The 26,229-nt window shown below is 39.3% G+C and overlaps 1 protein-coding gene across 1 annotated transcript in view; it reads right to left on the reverse strand.

The window, feature by feature from the left end:
* Positions 1 to 8,797: 8,797 nt before the first annotated feature.
* The window catches only part of LOC137273574 (CCN family member 2-like), a 93,384-nt gene continuing 75,952 nt past the window's right edge, over positions 8,798 to 26,229 (reverse strand). The window contains exons 3-5 of the mRNA XM_067806323.1: positions 24,504 to 24,797; positions 22,860 to 23,059; positions 8,798 to 12,316 (exon numbers count right to left, since the gene is read on the reverse strand). Of these exons, the coding sequence (XP_067662424.1) occupies positions 12,035 to 12,316; positions 22,860 to 23,059; positions 24,504 to 24,797 (776 nt within the window). The 3' untranslated portion in view covers positions 8,798 to 12,034. The remainder of the gene's footprint in view (positions 12,317 to 22,859; positions 23,060 to 24,503; positions 24,798 to 26,229) is intronic.

Below are 26,229 nucleotides of genomic sequence, written 5' to 3' on the forward strand. Positions count from 1 at the left end.
GAAAGAATTACTAGGATTTTTTTTAATGTATACGATTATCTGACTGTTTGATGTCCTTTGTTGAGAGATATTTCTAATTTACTTTTAACTATTGTCCATTTATAATTTGATTCAGTCACGATATGACGATATGGCTGAAATATTGCCGATCTGTCTATAAATTGTACCTCACTCACTCATTTCGGAAAGAACTGATACTCGGTTTGGAAACAGCTGACCGCCATTTTGGAAACACAAGGACAAACTATTTTGGAAACACAGCCGATACTCATTTTGGAAACGCATCTGGAACGCACTTCGGAATTACAACTGATACTCATTTCGGAAATACAGCTGATACCCATTTTTAAACACATAAGATACCTGTTTGGAAAGCACAGTTGTTTCTTACTTTGAAACTAAAACGTCCACAAAAGGTGATAAGAATCATGAGTGATGACCTGCGTGCGTGCGTCATCGCTATAGGTAGTGCTCACCGAAAAGATATTAATGATGTTATGTGTAACGCCATGGAAAAGGAACGCATGGCAACGGTTAACAAAGCATTGTGATGCAATGTTCATTGCCGCAACATCCCCAGGGACCTGCAGCATGATCTCACCCAAGCAATATCTCACTTGGAAGCCTTGTCGGTATGATAAAAACATAAATTGATACATTAATAGTTAATAAGCTATTCATAAATACCACCAGGATATAACTATTACATAGTCAATAATTTGCTTTGTGTCTAATATGGTCCATTGTATAATAATGCCTCCTCATGCATCGATGTTTTGCATAATAATGCTGCCACAAATATGAATGCATTATACACTCTTCTTATATGTATTGATGCCTTTACAGATATTAGCATGCATGAAATGTACCTACAACATACAAAAAGGAAATCGATAAAACTAACTTTTGATACATGGCGTTGCATTAACAATGTTCGAGAACACTATGTTGATTTACGTTCCGTTTCCTTTTGTGAGAAGTCGATTCCTTTTACTATAGATTTCAACTCTAAGGAACCCAACTAGCATAAATCAATAGTGGGGATCAACTTCCCTTTTATCTGATCAAGCATGACTTCATGGAAAGTCCAAGGATAAAATATCAGAAAACGGACTAAATCATCTCCCCAGACAGATCAGTAATGGTGTGTTGTGTATCTCCTATCAACCAGATGTCATGTTAGCTACAGAAGATGGACATACTTTGAACGGAAATGGAGCTCAGGCGTTTCAATAAAGACCCTTGAAAAGGGAAGATTACTGCAATACCTCTTGATGATATCAGCATCTTATCCTGGATTACTACATCGTAGCAAATAGTCTTTAGAAAGAAAGTTCTTTCGTGTCTGACGTTTGTTAATGATTAGCGTAGTGGTGTTATGGGCCATCAGACCAGAGCATGTTGTTAAACATTGAGTACGATCATGCCGAGTTTTGTAGCGTCTAATGAAATATCGACTGTGTTTGACTAGATTGTCCAAAAGATAGTGCTGAGATTTTTTCCCATCTGATATAAAGGATTGTATCTGTAGAATGCATGTGTTAAAGCGTAATGGTTGCGTACAAAAAAATCGTCCATGGCATTTCGAAGTTGGTGCAGTAAAACAATGCAAACTTTATGAATAACAACCTCTTTATTGGTGTTGTTATTTATAACATTTGCCTTGTATTGCATACAATAGGGCAGATTTTAACTATTGTTTTGCATTTACCCATGTGGTTTTTAAACAATACATTGCACTTGATTGTGTCCATCTTAGAAAACCTCCTTGTATTACACTAGTAATCGGCGTTGAACAGCAACAGAATATCAACAAGACTCCCGGGGATACCATAGTTCAATAAATCATTACAGACATATTAACAATTTCAGCAATGTGCCGACAACTCAATGCTGCCAAATGGACTTATATTGAACCAGTTTTGTGACATCACATCAAACCTCTATGTGGACCTGGAGGCGGAATGTCTTCATAGTTACTGTCAATGTGGACATCGCATAATGCTTTGTCTGTGTTATACATGTATAAGCTTTTGCTTACTCGATACCGAGTTAGATGAAAAAAAGTAAGTCTTACAACACACAACTTACTTTATGATTTAAAAATAAATACATTTCTTTGTGAAGCCGGTATCGCTTGTCTACAGTAGTGTACAAGGTATCACAAGAAGCGATTCTAGTAAAACGATTCATATTGATTTTAACTTGTTATTCATATGGTTGAATGAATTTCAACCACGAAGCAGCCTTTACTAAGGTTAACCTTAACTCCAATTCTATAACATTGCACTAAGGTTACCTTAGACTAAAGTAACCTTCGTGCAATAGTAAAGAATGGGAGTTAAGGTTAACCTTAGTTAAGGTTGCTTTGTGAAAGGAGCCCCAGATCACAGCCAAAGTTATGCTTAAAATTGTGAAACAATTTCATTTAGTCAAGAAAGACGCTGTTTATTGGATGACTTTGTCATCATGACCTATTATATGCGCATATTTACTCTTTATATCGTATTCCCATTAATCTCAATTATTCCGCCCGAGGAACAAATCTAACGACGACCATAATTTAGCAATTATCAAGACATGCCAATGGCCAGAAGCACATAACACAAGTCCGATCGTAACTGATCGAACTAGGCAATTTTGTGTAGTGGAGATTGCTTTGACAATTACCAGTTTACTCGTATTTGATAGATTCGTCAATAACCCAAGTGTCTAGTATCAAATGTCGGTTTCCTTTGTTGGTTGGGAACGGGCTGCTTCCAGAGTGGAAATTTATAGCAGAGTAACAGATGTGCTACTTGAGAATCTCGGGTAAATTGATACAAATTTTGTAAACAAAGGTGATACCCATTTCGAAAACAGCTGATAGCCATTCTGGAAACAGAGCCGATTCTCATTGTGGAAATACAGCTGATACCTTCTCCGGAAACACAGCTGATAACTATTTCAGCTGATATTCGTTCCGGGAATACAGCTGTTACTCATGTAAGAAACCGTTTACAGTCATTTTGGAAACACACCTGATGGCCATTTTAGACATACAACTGATAGTCATTTCGGAAACACAGCTGATATTCACTTTTGAAACAGCTGATATTCATTTTTTCAAACAGCTGATACCCATTTTGGAAACACAGCTAATATATATTGGAAACATAGTTGCTACCCATTTTGGACACACGTTTGATAACAACTTCGGAAATACGGTGATACGTTTCTTGATGGTCATTTCGTAAACAAATGTCCACAAAGGGAATTGATTAACATCGGACACATCATATTATCCCATATTAAACATAAACATAGCTACTATCGACATATTCTTTGTCTCTGTATCCCTTCTCTTTTCTTCCTTCCCCTCGTCTCTATTTGTTCTGCCCTTCTCTCCCCTTCCTCTCTTTCTCGTTACCTCTCTTTCCTTCTGCCATACCGTTTCTCTCTATTGCTCTCGCGCTCTTAACTCCTCATTCTCTCACATACCCTGCTTTCTCTTTCTCTCAATCTCTTTGTCTGTACGATCATCTCTGTTCCCTTCCCTCTCCCTTTCTCACTTTATTGCCCCTCCCCCATACCCTGTCTCACTGTATGTTCATGCTGTTGCCTCTACTATGCTAATGTATTGGCACGTATGTATCGGATTAGTCCCAGTACGTTAATACCGCAGTTGAACATACCCAACACAGACATAATATAATGAGCACAAACAGACTAGTTCGCCTGAACTAAATAGGAAACAAAATGTTCTGAGGCGGTGAATGAGGTGATTCTGAAATCAGAGCTTAGACCATCAGTGACTGTAAAATTATTGTCCTCCTGAGAGGGTACGTAAGTCCCAAAACAGTTGAAGTCAGATTTAATCTTCCACTTTTTTCAGTCGTAGAATATGTGTCATTTTAAATTGTGGCTAATCTTGCACACAGTCGCCAGCAACTGAGGGGATGGTGTAAATCCAGCTAGGGACCATGCAGGTAGCAGAGGTACTGTAAGTACCCATGGTCCCTAGTATGATGATCTACCTTCTGCTGTTGGCGATCTGTGGCCTGTTTTCATATTGTACTGTCCAAACAGTGATAATATTAGTTTGTAAGTTTCCACGCTAGTAATAAATACTAACTGTGATAATCTAGTGGTTTTACTGTCCTTTTTATGTCACGTATGTTCTCGTCACGATATGGCTGCAATATTGCCGACGTGACGTAAAATATTAACTCACTCACTAGACCATCAGTTCTCCATACATTTTACGAAACTGTGGTGACAAACATATTATCCACTCGCGCTAACGTCTACACCATCTCGTAGGTGAAGGTGACCACACGTATTCATCACTGGTTTCCCTTCAACTGTCTCTGACGCTAATACAATCGGGCTCTAATGACCATCTGAACTCTGCCGGAGACACCACACCACAGGGAGTCACTCTGAAGCCTTAACGGCTCATCCAGTTAGACTCATTGTGAAGGAGCAAGACAACACAGGAACATCATTAATTCCATGAAATGGAAGCAAATTTGCTATTTACGCCCTCAATGATGCTACACCCGGTACCACCTATGAGTCCTAATTGGTCTGCCAACATGATGGCCAAATAACCATACTTGTCTATAGACAAAGTGGTTACAATAGAACCAAATGAACAATATCGATGATCGAAACTGTCAACGGTCGAGCTGATTAAATGGGAAGTAATTGGAAAGCTATGAGTTCTTGTTTTGTTGGTAGACATTTCAATTTCTACTTTGGCGGCAGGAGTTCTGAAGCAGACGCTACAAATACTCACGTTGTACAACCTATTTATCCACTAACATGGTCACTTTGGGTTAATGATGTTATGAAGATTTTCCCAGATTGTTGATGGTTACAAACAAGACACAAGTTCTTTCCTTTTATATTTTTGCGATATCCGTATCTAATTTGGGATTTGAAAAAGACGTTTTTCGATAACATAATACTGCTCAATGTTTTAATGAGAACGTATTATCTAGTATTTATATCCAGTCTACGTAGGCAGTAGTCTGGAGGTAATCCCTTCACCGTCATGTTGTCGATGATAGACTGCGCAATGTTTTCAAAATCAGCTGGGTTGGCAGTGTTGAGAAGAAATAAAACATCCTACTTCCCAGTGATGAAACCTATGAATAGCAAACGGTTTATGAAAACCGTGCTCCACATTAAGTTTGTCCATGTGTTGTACAACGGAGTATTGCCTTTTCATGCAATTTGCACGTGCCTACATTCCACCAGACCAGATACTTTTGTTCAAATGGCAAAGTTAAATTTGGCGATGTTTAACCACGTCCATCTGACAGATTTTATACTTAGTCGAGTTTATTTTTTTTATTATTTATACGGGTATCCCGGTTCTACCTTCTAGTGACTGTGTTTGGCCAAAAAGAATGATATACAATTTTTGAAGGACGTTGCTGTGTCCAATACATTTATATGAAAACATGTTGGGGCTCTGTAATATTGACTTCTCTCTTATTCATTAAGTCCTTTAGACTAAATTATGCATTCTGAAAAGCAGAATTCCTGGCATTGCCGTATCGAAGTGATGCCAGGCTGCTAGTTCTAACCAAAGTTGACGATGGTTACAAATAACATAGCACAGTTGTTCTGTTTCAGTACAGATAGTGAACACATTTGGCCCAGTTGGTTTCGTCCGTTTAATGTCATAACGGATAGTGTTCGATTCCCCGACCCGCTGGGTTCGATTCCCCGATTCTGTCCAGCTCCAGCTTCCTTTCTGACAGTTTTCAAATATTATGAAGAAATACCGTTAAGAACGTAGATATTGGTAATTTACTCATTCATTACTATATCTATATATAGAGTCCAGCTGGACTCACAATATCACACATGGAAATTAATACGATGCTATTGATTCTCCCTGGCTGTCTGATAGTATTTCCCTGTTCACTGGTCTTATCAACTAAAGTCACAATGGCGGCGCCGCCTTTCATCTCCACATGCTACTTTTACTAAATGTACACCTATTAAGAAAGTAGTACTGGTAAGACTTACTGACGCACAGAAACCTAATGGATACTACTGTGAACCCAAAATAGACATTTCTCTACTTCAAAGATTTTGCTGTCTCGGAACTGGTCTCGTGAGAAAGAATAGATAACCCCAATTATCAAGATTCAGCATCTACTTGAACCACTTTCCCAACACGCTAAAAGAGAGCCATAGCAAAGACTCTAGGATACCTGTTATTGCCAGCACAAATCAGAGTTGGCTTTATGCAAATGAGGACAAATGTGAAAACAGAATCACGGACTTGTGGTGTCCATGTGGTGTATGTCTATATGAGGTACTGACACTGACGTGTTACAGTTGTGATAAAAGTTGTTTTTCAGTTTTGCTAATTGAATATGTGATGATTAATAGCAAGATGTTTGGCGACATCGGTGTACATCAAAAGGGGCACACGAGATACAGGACCGTGACGACAGTTTGTTAACATGGCAATGGGAAACTAGATTTTATATTTGTTGTAGGCACAACATCAGTAGGTGTACTGTTACATGGGATACAGGGCAATGATGATGGTTTGTCAGTGTAGCCATGAGAAACTAGAGATTTCATATTTGTTGTAGGCACACCATCGGTATGTGTACTCATCTGTCACATGGGATACAGGGCAGTGATGATGGTTTGTCAGTGTAGTCATGACAAACTAGAGATTTCATATTTGATGGTCTATCAATGTAGCCATGGGGAAGTAGATTTTGTACTTGTGTGCACCAACATCAGCAGGTGTATTGCCACACGGTGTAGCAGGAAATGACGAAGTTTTATCAAATTGGCAATGGAAGAACAGAGATTTATATTTGAGAGTGCCACACTGAGATAGGTAACATATATTCATAAACAGACAACTATATATTTTAATATCGGACTATGAAACCTACGTTATACACCTCGATACAGCATTAGAATTTATTTATTTATTTATTTATTTATTTATTTATTTATTTATTTATTTATTTATTTATTTATTTATTTATTTATTTATTTGCATGAATATTAGTCGGTATTGCCTCGGGAGAAACACGACGCTGGAGGAATCAACAAAGTAGTGATAGAAAATAACAATGTAATCATTTTGTGCACGTAAACATGTGACAGTGTATGGTAATAATTAAGGATGCTAAGGTAAGATATTTTTCCTAATACCTATTCTCAGGTAATTATCTATTTATCGGCAGTTTACCGCATGTTGGCCGTATTTGCCATGGAGCTGTTCTCTTTATATAATAAAACGACTTCATATATGAAGTCCCGCAGTAGCAATCAATACTGTATGACGTCACCTACGTTTCTTTACGACACGAATCATGCTGTACGCTAGTAAATACTCTAATGGCTGCCACGTCTTCACATTCTTGTCCAAATATGCCAAACATTCATTCTCTGCATTGGTGCATGGATTACGAATAACATGACACAGAAACTACAACCTTCGCTAATGACGCAAGATTTCGCAGGACCTATATTTTTTGTCACATCTGAACAAATAACACCTGGCAATAAGCATCCCCGACATTTCCCCTGGAAGTGCACATTGTGCATACATATTTCACATTTACTGTCATTTACCGCCATTGCAACCTTTAGTTCAACGTGATTGGTTGGTTGGGTTCCACATTCACTGATATTCCTGCAAAATGTCACCTGTCTGTAAAAGTCGATCCTGGACCAGTGAATCCATGAGCATTAGCATGGGCTTCGATCAACGCAGTTATGATACGATCACATGTGTCGACCAAATCAGCGAGCCTGATCGCCCGATCCCGTTAGTCGCCTCTTACAAGAATCATGGGATGATGGTCAAGATCAAATCTTACACGGATCTTCACCTGTCACCAATCTATAGAGGTGATCCTTTAGATAGACATTAGTAATAAACACACAGTTTTTTGTTTTTTTAAAAAAGAACTTCTTATGAGAAGCTCTTGTACAGCAACCCAGTGTATGCACAATTATATGATAACTACGTCTCAATTATCCGCAAAACAGGCTAAAATTTCGATTTCACAAATGTATATTTGGACTACTGTGACGACACCAGGGTAGAGGTGAAAATGCCATTCTCTGTTTGTAGACGTGTGCCAACACGCAATGTTCATACAAACTGTACATTGTGTTTGTTTAGTGGAACTCATCACTGCACACAGCACTACGCTTATCATAAATTTATTACGAAGAGGCTTCATGTTCAGCCAGATACAAACTTCTTAAACAGACAAAAAATTAAACAGAGTTAAGCGAGATGGATTTATTGTATATCACTCAGACAGAACATCATATGCTTGATACAACGTACAGCCTGTTATCGTGGTTACAGCCTGTTATCATGGTTAGGCATTTCAACATAACAATCTGAAGGCATCACTCGCAGAGGAATATACATTCTTTATTCCGCCATGAAACACGTGTATACGATGAAGTATTCTACCTAATATGTGCTAATGCAATGGACAGTTGGACACACCTCCATTAATGTTTCAGTTCCCATGAAATCTGTTTATAGTTTGAGATGAAAACAGTTTAATCACCATGCCTTCACATGCAGGTTTAATTATGTGTTTCATAAAGAAAAACGTGTACAATATCATATTTACGAATTAAATAGTGTCCCAACGTCTACGTGTTCGTCTCTAAAACATAACATTATATGACAATAAAAGAAGCACACTTTGTTACGAAGTTTCCCGAATACAAAAATGTATATGCTTTACGTAACTTCTGCAGTTTGATTTGAAAAACATCATCAAAGATCTAATGGATATTTTTTTTCTGTAGGAGATAAACTTGCCAGTGCATGAAAGGTCCTTGGGATAAGTATAAAAAATAAATGGAATGTTAATGCATTTTCAAAGAAAAATACATTTGTGTTAAATCAAGCAACATAATAACACACAAACAGTATGGAACTCGTACTTACGACATGTGCTATATATAATGTGTATGTCAATATTATATACATGTACCTTCAGTTAACAGCCAATACACAACACTCATATTTTCATGCAAGTTGTTGCAATATATCTGATGAAGGCAAACGTTTGAAGTCATGATTCAAATATATATGCCATATATGACTTCTAAAATAACTAGTAACATAGGTCCTTTTAACGCACAGGCCACATACGCCCGTGAATGCTGTATGTGTGTGTGTGTGTGTGTGTGTGTGTGTGTGTGTGTGTCTGTGTGTGTGTGTGTACGCATGCATGCATGTTTTGTGTGTATTTTGTTTCCGTAGCACATGTAAACTGGACGAGGGTGTACATTTTGTCCAAATTGCCAGACCTATACAGACGTATGTCATATATAAGACTCAATATTTCTTATTATCTACGAGGGCGATATCTTTTTATACGATGCCCTAGGGCAAAATATCATTTTGTCTCGGGAAATATCAACACCTCGTCATGGTATGACATGGCCAGTCAATATTTTTTTATATACAACATTTTGCAGGGAATCATTGTCTTATTGGCAAATTATCTTAAAGGTAGACAAAGTAATTTTCAAGTGTTTGTACTGTCACATATAAAAGAGGGATGGTCAGAGGAATCTTCATAAAAATAGTTTAAGCCAGAAAAATCAAATTAACAATAAAACTGAAATTTTCCTAATCGCGAACAATGAAATATACAAACGGTGAACATGTTACAACAAATCAGGTCAATGTGCTGACATACTTTTTGTTATGTTAATAACACTTGGCGAGCCATGCAACAACGTTTTCTGCTCTCCATACTTGAGGTAAAGTATTTGTTTGAATCAAGCATAAACAAATCCGTTTTGAAGGCCAAACAGAAAGTCATACAATTCCCAAATTGTACAGCGTATCATTGGTTATGAATGCATTATATACAAACGTATTCAAACGTTGTCATTAAATGACAACGACATGTTCAACACACATATTGTTACGACCTTTACACGCTGTGCTGTAGATGCACACGGTGATAGCTGCAGTAACAATCCGATCAATATGTATATTGATACATAAATAGTTTCCAGAAATCCAAAATATGTTCCTTCAAGCGTTCAAGAAGCAGTACGCCGTGACCATTCTTGTGTGTATTTACAGAGCAAATCTTTCGGTAGTTTATGATCTTCATTGTCAAGGACAACAGTTGGGTTCAAGTCGAACTCATTAACCATCACTCAAGGACTAAATATGTATTAAAGCTACAAATATTAATATATACTACCGATGTTAGCAGTACGTGTTCACTAGAAGCCAGACAAGTTCCTTGTGATTAGTCCAAGCAACCATTTCTTCACGTAAATGCTTTTGGCATATTTTGAATTTGAGAAGAAAAGACACGCGTTATTTGGTCCAAAATGAAGATAACTAGGTTATTATGAAACTTCTAAAAAACTTCTAATACGCCAATCTTAAAGCAATATAGTGTGTTCTTAAATGCGAAGGGTCAGCAAGGAAATGATCAATATTGATCTTGTTGGTACATTTCCAGTCTGAAATATGACACTCACAATTCTAAACACAAATGGACTTGTCAACCCAAGAAATTCATCTCTAGCATAAAGTATGCTTATACCTGAAACACGACATTATACATTAACCATTATGTTAAAGTTTTCTGGAAGGATCTTATTATGATAACGTCACAACATGATATTCACATCTACCCTTCACATCAGGTTAAATACGCCTAATATACTCAACAACGAAAGAAACGCAACTCTTGCAAATGAATTATTACACCTTGTTTCACAATGTAAAAACGAAGGTTTTGCCCTGCGTTTTACAAAATAAAAAAGGACCGAAGCAATACCCAAAAAAGCGCTTATGTTCCCAACAAAAACTCCAGAAACGGCCCTTCCTAACTTCCTAAACCAGGTTATTTAATGGTCCGTCAATGGTTTGTCTTGGGCTCACGATCTGATAATATCGTGATGAAAAGCTTCCTACACTGTCACAAAAATCAAACGGTGTAGTGGAACAGCTTTTGCGACAATACTTGAATATGTACAGACATGATACCACACAGAAGTATCGTTGATCGTGATGACACCGCTCCAGACAAGTGCTCCTGATGTGAGTGAAGTTCTTGCAGCCGTTTGCAGACATTCCCAAAAACAATTGCCAAGGATTCGGTGTGTTCGAACAAAGAGCTTCACCAAGTTAATATATTACCTTCGTAATGTAGTTCTATTCGCCGTAAGCAATACCAATTGTGTCCGCGTTGAAAAGGAAAAAACTACTTGCATTTACTTAGTGTAAGCAGTTACGCTGACGAACTGTGAGACTTTATGGCAGCAGCTTATGTTATAGACCAACCTCTGCCCCTTACTTCGTATTGCAAGCAGTTGTGGAGCTGAAGTCATTGTATCTCACAATCGAGATAGTTGCTGAAATCTGCATCTTACCACAAACGTTTGAGTGCAGTGGGAGTATGAGACAGTCTTCTGGATCGATCATATTTTGTGATTATTTTGTCATAAGGTTTTTTGCTTGCGTTTTAACAACACACTGCTTTGAAGTCTGTAAAGCTGTTATGGACTGACTCGTCAATAATGTTCCGTGCGCAGCTTCGCCAGGATGATATCAGCAAACGATGTCGCTGTTATTAAGCTATTTGCTGTAAGAACACGTAGGGTTCTGTTATTTTCAGGCACTGGAATAGTTTGCAATACAAACAGAGGACCATTCCCAAACATGACTGGTTTCCTTTCAGATTATCACAAAATATTGACAAAGCTCCAATAGGCTTCTTATTATTCATCAATGTCTTTAAGTAAACTAATCCTTTGAGGTTTTCCCAGTCTGATGTGATTGAAATACCTCAATGTATTGATCAGTTCTCGATTCCCACTGTACAAGTTCTCGGTGAGGTGGTACTCATCCCTTGGGAATCTGGTTCCAAGAATTTTGGCTTCAAACATGTTAAAATGTCTTCTTTGCATTCTGCACATGTAATATCTCATGTTCGTATGTTTGTTCGAAATGATCTTTAGAGTTTGGTGACATGTGCAATTTACTTTTTGTTCAATGCCGAGTGTCCCAAATATGACGCTTCTTCTTGTTGGGGATGTAACACTCCCGGTCACATGCGCACTTCTTAATCCACATAAAGTTCATTATTTCTCGTCGGCCACCACTACATTCGAATTCTACGAACTTGGTCCTGGTTTTCTGAGGGTAACAACATCGGTCTTTTTTACAATTTGTACAAAATTTCATTTTGAATTCTTTCACACTCCGGCAGTCCTGGTACTCTACTCTGTATCGCTGCCCACTGCGAGTAGTCGGTGTGCACTTTTTGCGGCCCTGAAACAAAAGAGAGAGAAAGGTATCATTCTACGACATTTTGCAATGACTCTAAACTTGCTCACTACTGTGTGCATAATGCCCTTTAATGAGGATCTGTATAAAAAAAAATGGAATTCCACAATTCCGTTGCTAATATTGAAACTATATCTCCTTTTCGTTAGTCCACTTTGACAACTCGTTACTTCTTGGGTGGACATGATGCTGGCCAAATTGAGAGTGGGTAGTTTTGCTGTATTCCGATTTTAGCAAGATTCCAGCAATATCACGCAAGGGGACACCAGAAATGGGCTTCACACAGTGTGTCCATGTTGGGAATTGAACCCACGTCGTCGGCGTCACAAGCGAACGCTTTAACCAACAGGCTACCCCACCGCTCCTGACCAAACTAAATCAGAAACATATGACAAATGACAGTATAAACATGAACTATGTCATTTAAAAAGTAAATATTGTCCATACAAATCTATATTTACAGATGGATCTAACGATGGTGACGCAGCTGAAGCACTATTATTGGGTCCAGAGCAACATTGTAGCGAATGCCGGAGAACAGCTTTCACATTTACATCAGAAATAGATGCCATTGTAACAAGTCCAAATGTATCAATATTCAGTCCAAATATAAACAGTGTTTGATATTTTCAGATTCACGTTCGTGCCCCAAGACTATTAAAATTTGTCATGTGAACGCCCCCTTGTAATAAAAACGATTAAACTTTGTAATGATAGTGATACTGGCAACGATGCTTTCTGTTAGTTACACAGCCGTGTTGGAATGCATAGGAACACAATAGCCGATTCTGTTGCTAAAATAGTGAATGAATCTGTGAAAATAATTCTAATACAATATACCCATATACCGATTACAAGACAGGTTTTATATGTTTTATCAGAGAATTAATATTAAACAGTTTATGTGCAATAAAACCACACCCGGTTACATCACTTTTCGCCGTCAGTCCAGATTTGAGACTTTGCTGTATTGGCCACAGCAAATATACTCATGATAGATTATTGAAAGGTGAGGAGTTTTCGATTTGTATTCCTGAGATGAAAGAATCACGTGCACTGAAAAACATGTCCTATTGGACTGTGCTGGTCTTCAGTTACAACAAATACATACTACCCTGTCAAAATAAACTCGTTCACATTTAAGTATGACTGTGTATTCATAATTGAAGTGAAGTGATGTATTGTATACATTGGTAGTATATGATGGGGTAGCGTAATAGTTAAAACGCTCGCTCGCCTCGCCGAACAGCCTGGTTCGATTCCCCACATGGGTACTGGTTGTGAAGCCCATTTCTTGGGTTTTCCGTCGTGATATTGATAACTCACACACTCACTCTTATTGGATATAGATTGTGGCTCTGCCCTCAACGAGAGTTGAAGGATCATAAAGATATAAAAAAATGGCCTCCTGAGAGGTTACAAATTATTATGGTATCTATCACTGTTTTAATTGTAGAATATGGGTTCTGTTAATGTACGGCTGAATGGTGTAAATCCAGCTGGGGTCCAATGTACTGTAAGCCTCCATGGTCCCTGGTGTTGGGATCTATCTTACGTTGCTGTGACGATCTGTGACCCGTTTCTGTATTTTATTGTTCTTTATAGTGATATCCTTTTATAAAATAAACCCTGCTATTTGTAAGTCAAAATCTATGATACTATAGTACAATCATTTGGAAACAGTTTTGTAATGTGTTCACTGTGCTCGCAACTGCTCAGCTGAAATATTGCCCATGCACGTTTTATATTGACACTAACTCATGATATACATGTTTCAAAGTCGTTCCAGTTTTGACTTTCCACACTAGTCTTAATTCAAATCGTGATGCTCTAGTTGTTTTACTGTCCTTTGTCGACAGGTTTTTATAATATACATATAATCCTTTTCAGTGTTAAAGAATTCAATATTGCCGATGTGACGTTAAATATTAACTCACTCACTCACTCACTCAAAGTTGTTCCTTTGTTGGAATGGTAATGCACGCAAAAGCTTTGACAATGTTAACAACGGCAATAACCTCTGTGAGTTATTCTTTCATGTATTCAGTTCTTTTTAGGATTTTTGTTTTTAATGGGGTTGTCATTCGATCATTCCTAATCCATGAAGAGTAGCCTTGTCAAGCCGATGTGCCAGGTTCGATAACCCCCAAAGTGGGCCCATTTCCCGTGTTCTCTCAGTAGTTCTGTCTATGTTTAACACCTTCGGTTAAGTCCCGTCATGCCTCGACAATATGTAGAAGCCGTGAAGAAAGACAACTTGTCTTCAGTTACCTATACTTTTCGTAAGAGGTCAGTAACCTGGTCAGGATCGTTGATTTGGTTATCGTATCCCAAGTGCGTAGATTGTCTGGTTGAGACGCGATTATTTACAGACCGCCGTCATATAGTTAAACTGTTGCTGGGTGCGGCTTTCAACAAAAAACCATCCATCCTTCGAACGTTGTTCGAGGAAAACAAAGTGCCGGTAAAAGATGCCACCTTTACCATGATACCACTATTTCGCACGATATGGCGAGTTCGACTATAGACAGCTAGATTCTATTTTTATAAAATGTTACGATTTTACATTTTAGACCTTGAAAGATAACATCGACACACTGTCGTACACCAGCGCTCTGCCTACTTCTATGTCAATCGATATTTTCCGTGCATTCTTAAATACAATATTCGACGGTAAATCCAAGGCTGAAGACACAGTATTCCATAAAACATTCACGTCTAGATTTCCAGGAACCTTTCCCCTGATTTACGTCAGTTCAGAACACTACTGACCCTTAACATTCAAGTACATCGCAAAAGAGCATCGATACTATTGATATTGAAACTGAGACCCAAATCCCAGCTCTTCCCAGAAAGCACTCAATCCCTCTAATCATGTTTTTCTCAATGCGCAAATATAACGTCCATTCCACAATCTTGACCATCGATCTTGGGGCGCTTTCGAACCGAACCTTCACTGTCGACAGGTGCTCGGTTCACGCGGAGAGGATTATGTGACATTCTTACGACACAAATTAAACACAATTAGTCCGTCTTGAAACAAAATCAATATCATGTTTGCCCAAATGTGATCCGAGGTCTCGCGGAATCAATGATCAGCACCGAGGAGTTCCGAATGCTGATCTGATGCCATCAGAGGAGGAGATTTCACAAGGATGGGCTTATTCGCGCTAGTTTCTGGAGCTTCACGATATAGATTGAATGACGTACAGTTTATAGTCCTAAATTGACTTATTCATGTTTTGTATGCGTACATAATCATGAGCTTGTGTCTGTAATGAAGATGTGACATCCAGAGGGAAGAAATGATCTGAAAGACTAGCCTAATGGTCTTACACTTATCTTTGCTCTTCTTTTCTGTCTTTCTGTTCGTTTGTTATTTAGGACCGAACTCCCTTTCGTGGACTGAGACTCTCTGTACACCGGTTTGTTTGTTGAATATTGGATATTACAATCAGTAATCACAATATGATAATGATTTGTAAGTAAGGATCAGACTATCCAGTGATAGATATAATGAGCACCAGACTACGCAACAGGGAAACGATGACATGTCAACCACGACACCGACCGTCATCCAACGGTCCCGTTAATCGTCTCTTTCGAGAAGCATGAGTTGCTGATCACGAGGATCAGTTTAAACCCGGATATGCACGGGTTCCTTTCTGTAATGTAAAACGCCACACGAAACTACTGAATATTCTGTTACATTTTATTTTCTTCTGTAAAATTCATATATTTTCAGGCTCAAAGGGTTAGTTCAGCTAATCAGGACCTCCCCCATCCACCCCCCCCCCCACACACACACACCCAAATCTTTATCTAAAAAGACCACAACGTCCTTAAAACGTATTGCACCAGTTTGAATATAATCTTGTACGAATTTTAACAGCTTTGCGTGACACATGACGGAATTTGAACATGAGAGAAAAGACTGGAAATGAAAATAATGACTCATTTATAATTAAGGAAACAAAACACTAAGAAACGGATAGCGAAAATTAATATTTGTTCACCAGCAGGAAAAGAATTCGAATCATATGATCACCTAAAAATAATTTTTTAAAAGAACGAATTGAAAAAAATATATTCATTTGAGAACGTCACGGGAAAACTCTATCATCATTCATATCCCTCATATCTGTCAATAAAACAATATGGGGCATGATTCGTAATGGATGCCCGAGGAAGCGATCGTTAAGGGGCATTTACACAACGCAGAGGGTGAATCTCTGTTTCCCTCGGCCACATCAATGTAGTCTCTCCGAGGAGGCTTTTGTCGAGTGGTAATCTACCTTCCCCGCGGAGACCGATTCTTTTGTCACCCTGTGGTATCGGAGTTCTTATTTTCGCTTCGTACGTAATGGGCATCTGACCACGGAATCCTCGGGGGCACCGGTTGTCTTGCCTCCTCACGTGGACCGTGAATGAAATGTGCGTCGTAGCGAGAGAATCCTTATTTGCAATGTGGTGTCGGGGAAACAGGGGAATTCGGTGCAACATTAAAGTATGTCTAGCGAGAAAAAGCGCTCAATAGACACAAGGCTATCATGATGCCAATGTTCGTTTATGAAGGAGTCCAATTTTGTACATGAAAATAACAATCCCAAGAGCGCATTATCTATGAGTGATTGGGTCACAATGTGATTGAATCGTCAAGCCTTCGAAGCAGCTTGCTACATCCCCAGTGTTAAATGACAAAACCAATGACATCCCATGTTATGTCACTGGAGCAAACATAATTGTCTCCCAAGCTTTATGTTTCGTCACCCTGCAGATGCAGGTTGGCAGAACCAATGCGGATGGTGGTCTGAAGGGAATGTTCCTGACACCCTCGTCCTCACCAGCATGTTATGTGTGTGATTGGACGCACACACTCGGGATATCAGTTCACACGTACAAACCTGAGGTAAATTGAAACTGCCAGCGGAAAAGAATACCCAGTTCATGCTATTCTAAATACATATTTCTGTTGGTGTAAAGGGCAAAATGATAGCTAGAGATGAACACTTGAAATCACTGAAAATGATATTCGGGAAAGGCATTATCGCTATAATGCCATACCATAATACCATAATCGCTAATTAAACATTTTAATGCCGATAAAAACCATAGCTCAAATGTGGCCCATGTCCCTCATTACACTGTAGGAGAATGGTAGAAAATATATGCAATGGCTTTAGGGAAATATCTAGGCCATTCTTTTACGCCAGTCAATTTGTATCCCAGAGCAGCAATACCAGTAACAAGATACACTACAACAAAATACTAATTGCTTTCCAGGACATATACATGGAAATACACAATGTCTAGATATTGTTGTGTTATGTGTTTTGAAACCGCAATCCAGCACGCGGGGCGGTTTGGGTGTAATGTTAATCTGATGATGTCCTTCATTAGAACAATAACACCACAAGAATAATTCCCTGCGTGCCAGAACCACATCTTCATGTAAGACACCAAATTATTTCAGATTCCGATTACCATCGACCAAGCAATCAGTTTATGTTTGAATGAGATCGTCAAACACATCTGTGTATGGATCTCCTGGGAGTGGAGTGATTGCAGGGCGAAATAATCAGAATAAAAGGTCACAGGAACGGCCACGGTGTTGAGATCAAGCGTGTGCATTCTGTCTCGTACACATGCATTCCAGTTTGATCAAATCTCATCTCATTTTGTAAAAAAAACACTCATTCAGCACGAACGAACCCAAATTAAAAGGTAAACAACGCTCTTTAAATCACATATTGTGATGTGGCGTGTTAAGCGAACTAAGAAGGACCTTTGTTTCACAGCTGAGGTAAAATGGAATAGATATCGTTTAGGAGAACAATGTTCCCGTTGACATATCGAATATTTCACTGATTACTAATTACAAATTACGCCTCCAATGAGGTCAAGCACCAGCCATTTACCATGCAGATGCTCGATGGTTCGTTGTTGTTTAACACTGCACTCAGCAACATCCTGCTAAATGGCACAATCAAGTAATCAATCAAGTCTGGACCAGACTATCCAGTGGTCAACAACATGAACATCGGAACCCAAATGGGATATGATGACATGTCAACCAATGATTGGAGTCTGACTAGCCGATCCCCTTAGTCGCCTCTTAGGACAAGCAATGTTTGTTGAAGATTCTCCATTCTAACCCGAATCTTCAAGGGTTCCATGGCAGATGATATATTTCAATGGCTTTGCGAAAGGTGCCACAAGCGTTCACCTTTTCGCGACCTTCAGGTATTGTCTCAAAGTGATGCATGAAAATATGCTTAGGACATTCTACTATTAGGAGGGCAGAATCAGTCTTTTGATTACGGAATGCTTTTATAGACTGCATGTATTTGGTCAAAACGGTTTGCACTCGGAACAATAACACTCGGAACACAGTTTACTCTGTGAATTGAAACTGTGTTAAGAGAACTGTTAGATTCTGACAAACCACGGATAATAGCAAAGTCAAGTTGGATTCGAAGTGACTCTAATAAATTCCGTCCGTCTGGTGCGCTTCATAAATGCATGGTCAAGTGATTGCCAACTTCAAGACGTGTTCAAACTGTTCGGTAATGTGTCTACTCGGATGTGATCTCTTATTGAGGACTCGTCGTTTCAGTTTGTGCCTAGGATACCAAAACTATTTTTTCCAAAACTAAATAAGGCTTAAATAGGGTATGTCATCTGTCATTTCAGGCAAATCGAAGCTGTTGTATGCTGTTGTATGCTGTTGTATGGTTGCCCAATATTACCAACAGCAAAACCGATCATATGTGTATATGGCGACCAAAAAGCAAAGGAAATGTCATGAGACAGGCAAAAGTTCCCCAGGATTTAGGAATTCCGAAATGTTTTATGTAGGATTTGTCATCTGTCATTAAAAGCAAATCTTACCTGCATATATTGTTGATGCAAAAAGTAGGGTGAAATGGTTGCCCAAGATGACCTACAGTAAAACCTGTCATCCGTGTATTCAATATAAATATAGTCGTGATATTTCCCACTTGTGTTGGTCTTTGTCGGTTTGTCAAGTGATGCACGTATGGAGTAGGACTGTCATTAATTAACCTTTCCATTGATATTGTGCAATACTATTTCGGTGTCGCCCGCGGAGTTTAATAAGGGAAATCGTATATTCTTCTTTCTCGGCAATGTCAGGTGGAAAATTTGTGAGAGGCCATCAGACAGGCGTTATAGTAATAGCTGTCTGATCTTTCAATATACTTAACGGGGTTCATTTGGGGAATGGTTCTGTGGGTTCTTTTCTTATCACGGGGAAACCAGTAGGTGGACGGAAACTCGTATTGTGAGCTTGTATATTCTGAATTATCCCACGGAATTGACTGAATGTTGTCCACAATGACTGCGACAGAATCATTTTTCTCTTTGATATGAAACTGTTAGAACACATATGTTTCATATTGCTTAGACTTATATGAAGAATGTACATGGGCAGATCCCAAAGGTCAGGTCTATAATATTTATAAACAACGACCCAAACACAAGACCAAGAGAACATTTTCCTTTCAGAACATCTCAAGGACCTGACTTTAGATGGCCATGACGCTGTTCAAGTGTGCACTGTATGCACAACGAATTAGGAATGAGTGAGTGAGTTAATATTTAACGTCACATCGGCAATATTGCAGCCATGTCGTGACACGAAATAAGAAACCCTATACCGTATTGCTGTAACAATCAGTTTCCGATGCCTGACTTTCTTTCTCTAAAATACCCCACAGCATGACTTATTCACATGTTTCGAAATAAATGGTACTTGTTTTTGTGAACTGCTGCGTAAAAGTTGTATTCTGGAAAACTATTTCTACTTCAATAATCATTCTGATGACTAAACTAGAGTGTTTACAGGCTGTCGTCATATAGCTGTACTATTACAGAGTGCAACACATGAGACATTCAACACAACAAACACATGAGACAAACAAAAAAACATAAGCGCTTACTTTTAGTTTAAGCATACATATTTGCAAAAGAAAGAGCCGGCTATACTCGTACATTTGCCTTGCTGATGTATCAGGAGTAGGCGGTGGGATAGCCCCGATGGTGCAGTGGTTAAAGCGGACATTTGTATCTTCCCAGCCGTGACAATGCTCAGTCATTCACAACGGAATGAGTCAGTGGTGAGTAAGGGTTAGAACTGGTCATCAGTCTCAGGAACCTATGTTTGTTGCATGAACCAAACTAATGAACCGAGGTGATCAAGCTCGTTAGCATGACACCGTATCCTGACCCGTTGTTCGTTGCTCATGATATCAATCATAATAATGAATATTGAAGGTAACTTTTCGGGGAAAGATAACTCAACCTTTAAAACCTACAAGGAAGACATTGTCTTGCTTCAGAGAGTAATGACGTCAAATGGCGCCAAATGTTTACATCCAGGAGGGGTGTTTTTAAACCACTTACGGAGCTCTCGTTTTGCAGCTGACAGTGAAAGATCAGTAGCCTAGCGGATATGCATTAACGCCTTTTTAAAATATGTTCCTTAATGGACGGAAGAAACAAGCAATTAACTGCATCATGGCGGCTAGGCGACTGGGAAATTGAGGTAATTTTCTGGACGAAATTGTAAGTGGAAGAAATTGGACACAGCTTTGGTTTGGAAATAGGCACTTGTGGCAATGAAATTGAGCAGATAATTTGATGAACTTTCTGATCATACGCTATGGCTGATTAAAAGACCGGCGAAGATTATCAAAGAAGAGGATGTCATTCAACTTCAAATTCCTCAATACGTCACATCTTCTTTCAGGTTGTTAAGGCCGTGGGGATTATATGGGATTGCGTTGTTATTCTTGAGCAATTATGTTAAAGGGGTTTAATCCTTTATTCTCGGGACATTCTCGAAACATCAAACAGAGTAAGTGCACATCTGTTTGAGAAAAGCAAAACCTCAGTTTCACACTGAATACATATCGAATTTCGCTGTGGACAGCATAAGATAAAACCAACATCTTCTGTCAATTTAGACGTGTTTTTCAAAGGAATGCTATTAATTGTAATTGCCAAATGATTTCAACGTTAATTATCTCTTTGAACATTATAACAACGTTTTTAAAATACGAACTGTGGTGGGGATTTCAAGCTGATCACCCTGCCTAAAACGACGTAGGTAAGTGAGCAGATTTGTGTCCGTTGGTGGTAACAGGATCCGCTTGTTGAAAGTTCTCGTCGTATATCCGTTTTCTTTGGCTGTTTTCACGCGACTTGGTTACTATGACTGCATGTATGGTAACTGTCGTGATTTGATAGGAATACCATCATATCTGCGGATAAACACTATTTACACATTCGCGCATGCTCTAATTATAAGTGTAAATAATGTGTGTTTAGATGTATTATAAATGTTATACTGTCCTTATCAGTAATTCATATATACCAAATTTTGCAGGATACTTTTAGCTCAACTATTGCAACTAAGATTACTGATTCTGTTCATTCGCCCTAAACACATCCGGGAAGATCAACTGTTTAATATACATCAGATCTGATATGAGGGGATATCAAAAAAGTAGTGGTAGTGAACCTAACTATATTCTCGATGTCCATTTTTCATTTTTGTTGTGAAGGGATCATTTGCAAAGCCATATCAAAAAGTTTCACATCTGTGGGTAATGTGGTTCTCGAGATATGAGTCATCACAATGCATAGTAGTTATTAATATTTCTAAAATAATTGCAGAAAATGAAAACAACATGTCAACTGATACCTCCTGGATAATGGTATGTCCTCAGATAATATCGTATAAAATGTGGTCAAAATGGTATTGAATGTATTCTGTCTGTCTGTCTGTTTATATTCCCGTCATAATCAACAGCCAAAGATTAGGATTGCGCGATTCAGATTTAGGCCTGGGCTGTTTTAAGGACACCCCACTTTGATCTTTCACGAACATTGTGTCCAGATATTCAAGCTGGCACTGTTTACAATATATTGGGAGTTGACACTTGGGTGACGCTTCAGTATTGAGCTTAACCATTGGCATCATGTGTGAATAGTGAAAACATCAGAATCAGTTATGTCCTTATGATGAAGTCATTTGGAAGGGGGTGGGTGGGTGTCACTTTCGCAAGCGATTGTATTTTCAATTTGCATTTTATGCACAGTGCATTAAAGTGACTTTAATAAATACGTTTGATATTAGCGGACTTTTACCTACATCAAACATACAAAATGTTTCTTGCATATTTTGTTTCCTGAAGGTTGTGATGCAAATATTGCAGATTTTGCGTTCATGGGGACACACAATAACGAGTCAAACAAAGGCTGGTACATAGAAAACCAATATTATGTAGGAAAACAGAACATAAAAACAGCGGCATTTATATCATTCTCTTGGTGACCCTCACTACGTTTTGATATACCTTCATAAATTAGCACATCTTCTCATTGGCTAATGTTACATTCTTCAGTTTAGCAGAGATTCATATTATGTATTATATAACTGGTACAAAGCGATTCTTTGATATTTTCGCATATGTTCGTCGACTAAAAAGCTAGTCATAATTACCAGAGTAGACACCTCTTCGCCACAAGGCCTGAGGAAACAAACTCTGCGTTCCTGCTCTGCTTTACAGTTGATAATGTCCGCGATGACTCTGACAGAAACGCCCACGCCACAGGTTACAGAGCAAGGCGTCCAGTTTGTTGACGTCAAGTGACAGCGCGGCGTTATCACAGCTGGCTTTGGAGTTGTCATTGTTGGAGGGGCTGAAATGACATCGTTAGTTTCGTTGTAGAAAATGTGTTATTTTCTTTGTTTTCTTCACTTATCGTTTTGCCATGACAACAGTAGGCATGCACCTCCTTTCTTAGAATGCCTTTGATGTTTGCCTCACTTACGTTTCGGATAGACAGGATGTCATCAGCAGGTGCAAAATGTGTCGTTATTGCGAACGAGAAGTAGTTTGAATTTAGGTTTACACTGCGTTTAGTAACAACCCAGCGCTATCACCCGAACCCGGGTCAGCAACGTGACGACCGAACGCTTTAACCGCTCAGCTACCCAACCTCACCTTACGACAAAAAATACCCGAACAATGGATAAAGTTCCTATATGCAATAGGGTATAAGACTTACATGATCATGCTTTAATGTCCTGTCAAGAATGCTTAAAAATGTGAGCATGTGAGCATGAAAGGTATCATACTACTTTACTTCAGAGAATAAATAGAAATTGTTTACATGTTAAGGCTCAACGGATCTCTTGTTCGGACAAACCCATGCTTGCCATTAAAGGCGACTACACTTGTCGTAAAAGGCGACAAACGGGATCGGGTGGTCAAACCCGCTGACTTGGTTGACACATATCATCGGTTCCCAATTGCGCAGATCGATGCTCAAGATGTTGATCACTGGATTGTCTGGTCCGGTCTCGATTATTTGCAGATCACCGCCATATAACTGGATTATTGCTGAGTATGGCTTAAAACTAAACTCACTCACTCACTCTTGTTCGGACACTTACGAACAGTGTCTGTACATGACAAGATGCTGCAGAACATTTGGTCTTTAACACGTACAGGGAGTCTGTGGCAAGACAAGGAACCACAGAAGAACAGTATGTTTACGTAGGTGTCTGTGTATTACGAGGCCTTAAAGAACAATAGAGAACAATACCGTGGATTGTTAGAAACAAAGGAGTTTTACGTTACAAGGCCTCAACTTACAAACAAAGGATACTTACAAACAAAGGGTCTGTACATTACATGGCCCGGTAGGACAAAGGATTTGTATATTTCAAACTGCCACATACCATGGTTTTGTATATTTTCAAAAAACGCTACGTGCATGACCAGGTCCCACAGAATATGAGTGAGTTTAGCTTTACCCCGCACTGACCAATATCCCAGCTACATGGCGTCGGTTTGTACATTTTCGAATCTGGACCAGACAAGGCAGTGATAAGCATTTGGGATACGATGACATGTGTCAGTCACGTCAGTGAGCCTGACTACCTACCCCGTTAGTCGCCTCACACGACACGCATGGGTTACTGAAGATCAATTCTACCCCGATCTTCACGGGTCTAACAGAACATTAATACGTATAGTTACACATGGTCAGAACATTACAAAGAATATGAGTACAGGTCGTTACAAACAAAGGATCTGTGCATTACCAGATCCCGCAAAACATGTGCATGGATACTTACAGAAAAAGGGATTGTGCATGACAAGGTTCTGGCTCTCCAGCGCCATGGAGCTGTCCCTGTATGCGAAGTCCTCTAACTTGTCACAAGTCCACTCCTTGCAACATTTGCCCGGGACAGGGAGGAGGGCAGGGTTCTTGCAGTTCTTGAGGGACGGCTTGCTGTCTTCCTGGGGGCACAGACTGACACAGCCATAATAACCGTTCTGGCACGTACACAGGCGTTTGCAATCAGGTTTAAACTGCTCTCCGTCATGGTACGTGGATCCATCCATGACGCAGGATTTCTTCACTTTCGCTGCAATGAGGATATTCAGTGTATAAGATCAGAAGCTTCGGTGCGATGCGTTGCGTTGCGTTGCGTTGCGTTGCGTTGCGTTGCGTTGCGTTGCGTTGCGTTGCGGTGCGGTGCGGTGCGGTGCGGTGCGGTGCGGTGCGGTGCGGTGCGGTGCTTTACTGTCTGGTGTGGTGCGGCGCATTGGGTGTTATGCGTGTGACTATTCGGTGCCATGCGACGTTGGTATAAATGACAATACACTTCTGATGAGATGGGAAGTGAAGGGATATGCCATATACGGGTATGGTGTGTAACTGAGGAAAAGGGCAGGGTGCGTTTTTTAGCTGAGTACGAACGTACTGCAAACGTACCGTGATACTCATCTGATAGATTAACTCAGTCAACGCAAAAACTGAAATGGTTATGAAGGAAATAAGCAGTAATTGCAATCACTATCACTGACCACGTCGTATGTTCAGATCAAAGTAAAGCAAGGTCACTGTTGATGACATTATGTCTGCAACGAAAATCAAAGCCCCAGGATATTACGCGTCGGCCCATAAATAGGGGACGTCTATTGGGTCACGTCCGACGTCAATGTCAATATAAATTGCAGCGCCAGATTACCTACATAATATCGATTATCTGTGGAAAAGATTCCAGTTTCAATGTATAACTGTTGAAACTATATATCATAATATTTTGAACACTCGTGGCCAGTAATCAAACAAGCACGCCTTCTGTAACTGAATAAATTCATGCAAAATGTATGGTGGGTGCTGCAAGCTAGTTAGTGAGTTTAGTTTTACACCGCAATCAGCAATATTCGATCTTTGTGGTGCCGGTCTGAAAGTTTGGAACTGACAATCCAGTGATCAACATCATGGACATCGATCTACGCAATTGGGCTACGATGACATATTTCGATCGGCTTAAACCTAAACTCACTCAAATACTCACTCACTCAGTGTTTTTGTCATCTAACTTCCGCCATATGTTCCAGCTCGCTATATAATCCCTACTTTGGTTTTGACCATTGCCTTAGCCCATTAATGCCGAGCTCCAGACAAGGAAACAACAAGTCACACCCACTGACCATTTTCAGTTTTCTCGACGACGCTGCTTTTTCTTTGGACTTGACACATCCGCCTGGTCACTGATGTGATTTGTCCAGGTTTACGTGGGCAGTAATGACTTTCTCAATACATTTTATACACGCAATTAACATTATTCCTTAACTGTCAATCATGCTTATGACATTAACAACATGACGTACATTTTAAAATATATATATACATTCCTTTGTATTTTACAGGTGTTGTTTCCAATCGATCGAGTAATGTCTCTCCATTGTAAGTTCGCTTCTCTGTTTCACGTAAGTTCCTATTTAACGATGCATCATATTTCAAAATGATTTTGTGCCAACCTTTTGCATGTAGGCTATAGAGAAATG

The sequence above is a fragment of the Haliotis asinina genome, chromosome 2 (genome assembly GCF_037392515.1).
Source record: "Haliotis asinina isolate JCU_RB_2024 chromosome 2, JCU_Hal_asi_v2, whole genome shotgun sequence".
NCBI lineage: Eukaryota > Metazoa > Mollusca > Gastropoda > Lepetellida > Haliotidae > Haliotis > Haliotis asinina.